This window comes from Zootoca vivipara, chromosome 6 (assembly GCF_963506605.1).
Source record: "Zootoca vivipara chromosome 6, rZooViv1.1, whole genome shotgun sequence".
NCBI lineage: Eukaryota > Metazoa > Chordata > Lepidosauria > Squamata > Lacertidae > Zootoca > Zootoca vivipara.
Genome location: NC_083281.1, coordinates 24,212,106 through 24,222,835, shown reverse-complemented (window position 1 = coordinate 24,222,835; position 10,730 = coordinate 24,212,106). Strand labels below are relative to the sequence as shown.

The window sequence follows — 10,730 nt, the reverse complement described above, 5'->3', positions numbered from 1 at the left end:
CAAGGAAGCGTCAGGGACATGAAGCAAACTGCTGTGTGAATGCAATCACTGTCACCCACTCTGCACTTGGATCCAGTCTGGGATGCAGAGGAGAGAGCGCTCCCTGGAAGGGGCTGATGTCTATCAAGGGCAAGACAGCCAGATCCTATATGGGAACTGGAACTGGAAGAACTTGTGCTTACGCTTGCTTTTCCCTCCCTCCCTCCCTCCCTCCCTCCTCCCTCCCATTCCCTTTTTCCTCACATGTTGTGTCTTTTTAGATTGTCATCGTGAGGGCAGGGAGTATTTTAATGCTGGATTTTGGCAAGCTGCCCTGAGAGCCTTTTTGGCTAAAGGACGGGGTGCCAATGCCATAAAGAACCAATGGTGACAGAGAACATTCCCACCCGCCATGATCAACCTATGGAACTATGGCCACTAGATAATGTGAGGGATAGAGCAATAAATGAGCTTGAGAATTTGAAAGAAAAAGAAGTTGGTGCATTATTCTAATTTCACAACTTCTTCTAACTTGACTTATCTTCCACCGCAAGTGGAAGCCGTGTCTATGTATACGTTCTCAAGACATTTCAGAAAAATGTATGGGAGAAGAAAATCCTGCCACCAGTTAAAACCTAAGGAAACAAAGGCCTTTTTGTTGCTATGGGTTAGGTAAAAGTAAAGGTAAAGTTTACCTTCCCAACGCAGCGGTACCTATTTACTGACTTGCACTGGCCATGCTTTTAAACTGCTAGGTTGGCAGGAGCTGCGATGGAGCAACAGGAGCTCACCCCGTCTCGGGGATTTGAACCACCAACCTTCTGATCAGCAAGCCCAAGAGGCTCAGTGGTTTAGAACACAGTGCCACCCGCGTGGATAAATATGTGTGCACAATGGAACCTATTAGCCCATGAAGCTCAATGCCACTGAATGATGCAATCATTTTCTTTCCGAAAGAGCCATACAAATACATAAAATGTGGGTGGTCCAGATGCACATTGTCCAGATCATGGATTCTGCTTACAGCATCTCTAACGGATAAGGCTGCTTTGGATGGTATCTGTAATGGCACCCAAACACACCATCAATCGAGCAGACAAATAACCTGGTTCAGATGTAATAATCCACGAGCCAGAAACTATGGTTTGTTGGAGCAAAGCATAGCCATGATTCTGAGTGCTCCTTTCTCCCATCCTCCTTTTGCATAACCATCTTAAGAAAAGACATCCTGGTTTGTTAAACCACAATTTCCTCATGATGACTCAACTGGGAATCTGATTGAACAGCTCCCTACAAAGCAGGATGAAAATGGGGCACTTAATGAAAATGAGACATCCAGGAGCATGGAGGAAAACTTAAAGAAGCAAATCTCCTTCACTCTTAACATGATTTTATTCAGTTTTATTTCTGACAAACAAAATATTGGAATAGCAAATTATTCCACCTTACAAATCAATGAAAATTTCCTGGTAAGAATGGTATGTGGCTGCTTGAGAAATGCCTCGGCAGATCTTTAGTTTGGCAGAGTCTCTTCATGAGATGTGCTTTCCTGAGGGACTTGCTACTTGCCAATTTTGGTGAGTATTTTGGGAGCGGCAGTGCACTGGGGATTTTTCAGAATTTCCATGTACATTCCAGGGATCCCAAAGTAACGTGGCTCATTCAGACAAGCACGTTTGGTTGCACAACCACGCTTTGCGTAAGTGTAGATCTGACCATCTGCAGGAAAGGAGGGGGGTGGAATTATACTGTTAACCATTCTGAAACCTCTGGGTATAGGACAGTATAAAATAAAATAAAATAAAATAAAATAGCTCGGTAAGGAATTCTCCCAGCATCTCCTATGAGTCTTTAAAAACATTATTTATGCTTTTCAGGTTTATACATTTCACTAATTTAACAATCATTTTAACATTTCAAAACTTGACTTCCTTCCCCCTCTTTCTGAGGTTCCTTAAATTTATTTTTAATACCTTCTGCATATCCAAATTAACTTTATTTGCTCATTTATTTATATTCTTATAAAACTCTCCTATGAGTCTTAGCCATCATACATTTGCAGCAAAAGTTGGTCCTTTTAAAAAATGATGCAACTTTCTGTTGCTCTATTTTTTAAGACCAGAAGCATGTCTTGGCCTGTCTAGTCCAGCATCGTGTTCACACAATGATTGTCCTGGCTCCCACCTTTTGATGAAAGACTTGGATTCTTGGTTTGAGAGATCCCAAAACTTGTATAAAAGAAGTCCGTTCAGCACAGGCTCCTAGATTCTCAGTTCAAAGGTACAATGGCAGAGACTAGGACCCATGCCTAGGCAAAGCATAGCTGTTGACCCAACACTGGACATGTCCCTTCCATTCCATTCTTTAAGGAACGGGGCAAGTCCATCAGTCTTGTCCCAAGTGAGAATCTTGGACCTGCCAAGAGGCACTCCTACTGGGGGGCAGGGGACTGCCGAGTTTGTTCACAGCTATGCTGGTGGCAGTGTGTCCTGAGTGATGGGACTTGCATCCCACCATCTCCCTTCAACTCTGACCACACTGGCTCTCTGGTTGGCCAGATAGCGCCTCTGTTGCTAAGGGAACCTCATCCCTAGGAGTGGGGCTGGAGCATCCTCGCTAGGTTCCCCTTTCCCCTCCATGATGCCTGGTGGATGAGTGGAAAAGTCTGGTGGCTTTGGGGTGAGACCGTCCTTGGGGTCACTGCTCAGAGTAACTCCACCTCTGACCTCAACACCTGAGCTGGGTGGTTGTAGAGTGGGGCCCTCTTCTGAAACACTGCTTGCTTGCCCTCCATTCTCCCAACCCAAGGTCCTCCTCTTCTTTCCCTTCTGACATCTCTTGCCAGTCATGCTCCTCCCTAGCCAATGTCAGAAGGCTCATAAACATCACCAACCAGATGCTTGTGGAATGCCAGCAAGCAGGGCCTGAGCGCAACAGCACTCTCTCCACTCTTGATTTCCAAAAACTGCTTCTGATGGTAGAGAGAGCAGCCATCAAATCACCTGATGCCTCACCTCACCTGATGCATCACTGCCAAAGTGACCCACAAAAGGTTTGCCACTTCAGGATCTGGCCCTCTGGCCAGATCCAGTTCTCAACCCCTGCCACAGAAATGCATCAAGTATTAAGGTATTCATGCAACCATGGCTGCCAGAATGTTATTTGCCCAGAGGTGGAAAGAGGATACTGTCCCAACAAAGGAAGAATGGCAAGTAAAGTTAATGGACTATGCAGAAATGGCAAAACTTACGGGAAGATTAAGGAATCAAGAAGAAATAATTTTCAACAAAGAATGGGGGAGATATGTGGATTATTATTTTAAAAAATGTAAACAATTAAATACATTAGCAGGGCTAACTTAAAATCTAGCAGTTAAAATGTGACCTTGAAGGAAATACAAAGAGCAGTAAACAAAAGGAGTTAAGGAGGAGGTGCAGTTTTGTAAATGTTTGTATAGGGAACCAAGGAAGGGGAGGAGGGTAGTCTAAATAACTATGCATGTGATCATATTTTTTTATTATTATTGTTAATTTTAAAAATGGGGGAGGGGGTAAAAAGGAATAATTAAAGTTTCTGTTTTCTTAAGCGCCAGAAGGTTACCATCACAACTTCCAAACGCTGAAATTTAGAGTCAGATCTTGTTTGTATCCTCCAAAGAGCTCAAGACACAGACCCTCCACTTTATTCTCACAACAACCCTATGATGTAAGGTAAAAAAGGTAAAGAACCCCTGACAGTTAAGTGCAGTCGCAAATGACTCTGGGGTTGCGGTGATCATCTTGCTTTACTGGCCGAGGGTGCCGACATTTGTCCGCAGACAGTTTTTCCGGGTCATGTGGCCAGTATGACTGAGCTGCTTCTGCAAAACCAGAGCAGCACACAGAAACGCCGTTTACCTTCCCGCTGGAGCGGTACCTATTTATCTACTTGCACTTTGACATGCTTTTGAACTGCTAGGTGGGCAGCAGCTGGGACAGAACAACGGGAGCTCACCCCATCATGGGGATTCAAACCGCCGACCTTCCGATCAGCAAGCCCTAGGCTCTGTGGTTTAGACCACAGCGCCACCTGCGTCCCCATGATGTAAGGTAGATTGAGAGAATTGTGACCTGCTCAAGGCTTTCTGGTCAAACAAGGACCTGAACACACGTCCCCAGAGTCTACATCCAGCACTCTAACCATGACATCATACTGATGCTCACCTTGTCCCCCAAAGTTTGCTTCACACCATCCACGCACCTTGAATGAGCCCTAGCTTCTTCCCATTTCTTCTACACAAGATGACATTGCACTACAAACTCTTAGGCCTTACCCTGCTCCACAGAAAAATCATAGTAGACACAGTTGTCTTCCCAGCCATTGCAGCTTATTATCTCGGTGGGTAGGCAGCTTGGGTCCTGTGAGAAGCACCCAGGACATTTCAGTCCGTTTGGTCTGGTCTGCAGCCGGCGCACTGGGAGCAAGCAGAGAGAATGTGTAGAGAACAGTTTTTCCTATCGCCCAACAAACCAGTTTCAGGAATCCCAATGGAAAGGAATCACACACTAGGTTGGTGCATCAGAAGTGGTCAAATTCCAAATCCCCTGTAGCTTTGGGTAAGGGGTCATAGCTCATTGGCAGGGCACCTCCACCTCCACATAGGGCTGGGAAAGAACCTTGCCTGAAGCCCACTATTGGCCAAGCTTGGAGTCCAACAGCATCCAGAGGGCCACCAGTCCCCCCTCCCTGGTGCAGATGATACTAAATGGACCACTTATCTGACTCAGGATAAGAAGAACAGGCTGTGTTCTACACACACTCCCATATCACTCTGTACCTTCCTTCCAGGCAAACAGAAAACACAATCAGAGTTGCAGGACAGCATCTTCCTTGGAGGTTTTTAAGCAGAGGTTGGATGGCCATCTGTCATGGATGCTTTAGCTGAGATTCATACATTACACAGGTTGGACGAGATGACCCTCATTATCCCAACTCTACAATTCTACGATTCTTCCAACAGAATATTAAACACATGATAAAACATCAAACATTAAAAACTCCTCTAAACAGGGCTGCTTTCAGGTGTCTCCTAAAAGTCAGGTAGCTGTTTATTTCCTTGATATCTGATGGGAGGACGTTCCACAGGGTGGGCACTACCGAGAAGGCCCTCTGCCTGGTCCCCTATAACCTCACTTCTCGCAGTGAGGGAACTGCCAAAAGGCCTTCGGAGCTGGACCTTAGTGTCCGGGCCGAACGATGGGGGTGGAGATGCACCTTCAGACATTCTCCATGCCAACATATCCCCAAGTATCATCATTGTCCATTACTAAGAGCCATCTTAGGCACACAGGAAGCTCTCTTACGCTGAGTCAAACCAATGGTCCATCCAGCTCAGGACTGGCTACACCAAGCAGCTCTCCCTAGTTTCAGAGAGGGGTCTTGCCTGGCCCTATCTAGAGATGCTGGAGATTGAACCTGAGACCTCCTGCAGGCCAAGCAGATGCTCTTTCACTGAGCTGTCTCTACACATCAGTGCAAAGGACTAGGGGAATCAAAAAGCTGGGAACAGATGCTTACTTGTCACTTCTCCACTGTTGCAGAGATCCTTGCGGCAGCACTTTGCAGCTCTCCGTTCGCGCTGGTTAGGAAAAGTGAAGCTCGTGGGGGATGAAGGGCAGTACATGAGCTTGGTGCAGCCTTTGTAGGTGGCCAAGGACACATCATGCCCTGGAGTTTTCACAGAGGAAAGCCATCAACATGCATTGGTTTTGTAATTTATCATTGCACTATATATTCTGCTTTAAAAAATACAAACTCCAAAGCAGGTAACGAAAGAATAGAAATGATAAAGACATTATGGGTAGGAGAATCTGAGAATTTTGTATTCTCTTAGTGTCTCATTTGTTCAGCCTAAGTTCAGTTCTCCACATTTACACATTTGAGAGAGATATTCAACATTTTTTTGTGAATTTCTCTGAATACACCCATCTTTGTATGCAATTGTGACTAATGTAGACACATGCTCACAAAACTGTTCCCCCCCAAATATAATGCATTTTATATGACACTTTCACAAATGCATGCATTTAAAGCACCATTGCCACACTGTATGCATTTCTGTACACTAGAGAAATGCCTTTCTTGGCTAGAGAACTGCACTGCAAAATTCAGAGTTTGAAGGATGGCTACGTTCCAATTCATGTATTGGTTCAGAAAGGAGGAATTTGTCTGTAAAAAGTAAAATGAAACAAATTTCTATCCCCCATCCCTACATCACTGCTTAGCCCTCATCCTACCAAAAGTTCAGACACGTACTCACATACCACAGCATTTCACTGCTTGGGGAAAACACGGCTCCCTAGGAATCAAATCCCAGGAAATGATCTGAAAGCATACAAAGCCACTTCCTTGCTGAAGCTAAGCAAGTCTGGGGCTGGTCAGCTCCAAGCTGGGGGACTGCATCGAAAGCACACATGTACCCCACCTTGGTCACTATAACAGAAGAAAAAACCCAATATCAATGCAAAAGAAATGAATGAATGAATGCATTCACCCACCAGTTGTGGTCTCTATGGTAAGGATGAGGCAGGCAGTTTGGGATTGTTCACACAGAACTGGCACCCCAGTACAGGAGTCCGTGTTGCTGCTGCAGTGCTCACAATGCAAGCAAAGACCTGGAAGGAATCACAGAATCATATCAATCAATCAATCACATCTTTATTACGGTCCTGGACCAGCATAAGCAGGGTAGGGAACAATCATTTAAAATCTGCAAAACATTTTGGAAAGCTAAAATTATTAAAACAGCTAAAATTATTAAATAAGAATCTAAAAGAAGGGTTAGGGGCATTAAACGGATGTGGAAGAGCATAAGAGGTTAGCATAAAAAAGGTTATGGGTAAACAGAATCATAGAATTAAAGAGTTGGAAGGGACCACGGGGATAATCTAGTCCTACCTCCCGCAATGCAGGAATCTTTTGCCCAACAAAGAGGCACTGGAATGAGTCATGGGCGTGGTGGGGAAGCAATTCAGGCATATTTATTGCTAGGGGAAGACAAACGAGCCCAGACTTCAAATGATTCTCTGCTGCAGACCTCAGATTCTTCTTCTTTATTTCTTCTGTTGCTTCGAGCATCACCCATTCTTTGTGAAAAAGCAGCATGGCAAAAGGTGGGGTGGGTGACTCATTAATGCAGTGGACAAGCAAAAGGGAAATGTGGCTGTCAGTCACACATTTCCATCACTTTTACAGTTGATTTCAATTATTTTAAAACGTTTAAATTGTTCTTACCTGCTTCATTTTTAATATCACTACAGTCAAGCACTGCATTCATTTTGGTAAACAAATATTGGAGGAGATAGGTGGAACTGGCAAATCTGGTGTTAATTTTCGAAATAGCAAGTGGCTAATCCATTGGCAACCTGGCATGCATGTTATTGTCCCATCACGCATCAACTGAATGCATCTTAAAATTAAAATGCTTGTTTTGTTTTGGATGCATTTGCTGTCCTGGGCTCCTTCTGGAGGAAGGGAGGGGTATAAATTACAACAACACCAACAACCCACTGGAAGGGCCCTGAGTGGGAGGCAGGGAAGGGAAGATCTCCCGAGAAGCTGGGAGAAGAAAGGAAAGCTCCCAGGTGAGAGCTGGGAGGGTCTACCACTTTCTGTGTGAGCCAAGAGTGAAGAGATACCTTTCAGAGAGGACTCTTTTTTGTTGTGTTGTGTTATGTTGTGTTATTGTTCTCTCTCTCTCTCTCTCTCTCTCTCTCTCTCTCTCTCTCTCTCTCTAATTTAGATTAGTTTTTTTTTCTTACTCTCACTTGATTCTCATCCTGAAATGAGTGGGCATGACTAGCTCAGCTCCCTTCATTTCAACGGGTCCACTTTAAGTAGAATTTAATTGGATGCAACACATAGCCATCGCGATTCTATGTGCCCTTACCTGCGACAAACAGGATGGAGAAGAAGAAGGAGATGAGAGATGTCTGCATGGTCTCGGGACCCCGCAAAGGAGGCAGAGGAAGTGTGGAGCTGAGATGGCAGCTGTATGAGGGGTAACTAGCTTAGCCTGGCTGATGGGGATTTATAGCTCCAGGGTTGGACAGGGTCGGAAGGTGGGGTATGCAAGGAGAATGGGCTGCGTGGAACAGTTCCTGCTCCATCAGACTCCATAGGAGATAAATCACCAGGTGAAACCAGCACCTGTTCTGGGCTTGGTGGCCATAACGACATGCAAAGGCAAATGAATGGTCACTTCTCAGGCTTCTGGGACTGGGGCCAAGGGGCTGGTTTCCAAATGGTGTTTGTTCCAGTCATTTACTGCATCCATGGCATGAAAGGGTTGGACACTCTGATGCTATCTACATGCCAAGTAGGTGATCTACCACTGAGCTAGCTTTATTAATTCTCCCAGAACTTTGAAGACCCTTTAAAGATTTCTTCCATCATTTTAATTACATTTAAATCTGTGGCTTCATTGCTTTATGGCTGAATCATGTGCTTTCATGCTTTGCTGATTCTCTGAGCTGCCCAGGGAGCGCTGTTAGCAAGCAACTTATTAACGTGTTCATGGCAAAGGACATAACTAAACAAATGTCCTTTTTCTGGCCAACACTGACTTTATACCAAGACTGTGACTTATCTCCCTGCTGTCTCTTTTATTATTATTATTTTTTCTTTCTTTTAAAAAGAAACTTTATTTCATTCCTTTAAAAAATTTACATGATCAAAGAAAAAAGAAAGAAAACAAACAAACAAAGGAAAACAAAAATAAACATTAACAAACCTTATCAGCGTAAAATCTTCAAATCAAAATTTACAGAATAAAGCATACAAATGCGAAACAAAAGAAAAATGGTAAAAATTATAAATTGACTTCCTACTATTGATAATGCCGCTTCCCTTTAGGATAGATTCTTCTTATCTTGCATTGTCTATGTTTAATTTACATCAATTCAATATACATTATTTCTCTATACTACTCTATGCATACCTTTTCTATGTTTCCCTGCATATCTTTCAATTTAAACAAATCACCAATTCAGTACTAAAATTTTCTTTAATCAGATAATCCTCAACATATTTCCATTCGATTCTACATTTCTCCTTCGGGATATTCCTGATTGCTGCCGTCATTTTGGCTAAATTCACAAATTCCACCAATTTTTCCTGCCATTCTAAGACTGTTGGGATTTTTTCTCCCTTCCAATTTTGAGCAATGAGGACTCTGGCTGCGGCACACGCGTACAGAAGTATGTTTTTTCTGTCACCTGGGATGTTTTCGGTTACCATGCTTAACAAAAATAATTCTGGTTTCTTTTTGAACGTTAATTTTAACATCTTTTAAAACTTCTCATAAATTATATTCCAAAATTCATGAATTTTTCACATTGCCACCAACAATGGTAATAGCGACCAATTTTTCCCCGGCATTTCCAACATTTATTCGAATTATTCTTATATATTTTAGCAATTTTATCTGGTGTCAGGTGCCACCTATAGACCAATTTTAGCATATTCTCTTTTATCCCTGCACACACTGTAAATTTTATTCCCTCCCTCCATAATTTATCCCATTGATTACTATATAGGGGTCTCCCAATATCTTGGGCCCATTTTATCATGGTAGCTTTCACGGCTTCATCTTTTAATTCCCATTCTAAGAGAAAATTATATAATTTTGCCAATGATTTATTCGGATATTCGATCAAAACTTCTTGTATTTTAGATTTATACCAAGACTGTGACATCTCCCTGCTGTCTCTTGCTCACACAAGACTGGATGATTAAAAGGGGATACATACCATTTTGCAAAGTGCAAACATTTTTGAAAGCCAGGAAGAGTATCAATAAGCATGAACAAACTTAGGACAGGAGTACGGAACCCTTTCGGGTCTTGTGGTCCCCTGTAAGCATTCCCTCCTGGTGGGTAATGACTGTTTAGGGAAGTTTTTAATATTTAATCCTGTATTGTTTTAATATTCCATTGGGAGCCACCCAGAGTGGCTGGGGAGACTCAGCCAGATGGGTGGGGTACAAATAAATTGTTGTTGTTGTTGTTGTTGTTGTTGTTGTTGTTCAACCCTACTTTCTGCAGGGACTGGCTGCACTATATACTGTACTTTTCCTTCTATTAGACGTCCCCATGCAGTAGACCCCCCATTTTGGGGGACTCAATTTTAAGAAAATGAGCAGAGATGGGTCAAAGTTGTTGAGCCTCTCCTCCACATGCAGCTGCGGGCAGGAAACACTCCGTAGATCATTTCCCCGCGCATAGGTAGGGAGTGTTTCCCTTGCGCAGCAGCAGCAAGGGAAGTTGCGAGCCAGCCAGCCAGTGCCCCAAATCGCTCCCCGCACGCAGCAGCATTTTCCCCCATGCCACTATCCGTGTATTGGACGACTCCAGTTTTTTGACATGATTTTTGTTTCAAAGAATCTCGTCCAATACAAGGAAAAATACGGTAGCTCCCCATGGGGTACTTAGTCACACAGCCAATCCAACCACATCTGCACCTGTCACACACCTGACATAACATATAACATCAGGTGTGGAGCAGATGGGTGTGGTTTGAAGAACATGGCATTGCGAGCGAAACTGCTCCTCATGGCAGTTCAGATCTGGGCCGAAGATTCCCCACCCCTGACTTACAGAACAGCAATGTGGAAATGATGGGCATTTCTGGCTTGCACAGAAGTGCCTGTTGCAGTGAGTTCCAAAACACAGGCTACAGATAACAATGAAAAAGCAGCATGCAGTGATTTAGAGC

General features: G+C 43.6%; 1 protein-coding gene across 1 annotated transcript; it reads right to left on the bottom strand.

The window, feature by feature from the left end:
• Positions 1-1,188: 1,188 nt before the first annotated feature.
• Positions 1,189-8,440, bottom strand: LOC118086222 (phospholipase A2 inhibitor and Ly6/PLAUR domain-containing protein-like). The gene is made up of 5 exons (XM_035117608.2): positions 7,907-8,440; positions 6,516-6,632; positions 5,536-5,685; positions 4,292-4,432; positions 1,189-1,698 (listed from the first exon to the last, which is right to left on the bottom strand). Exons 1-5 carry the CDS (start codon positions 7,953-7,955, stop codon positions 1,541-1,543), a joined length of 615 nt encoding a protein of 204 aa, XP_034973499.1. The 5' UTR covers positions 7,956-8,440; the 3' UTR covers positions 1,189-1,540.
• Positions 8,441-10,730: the final 2,290 nt, after the last annotated feature.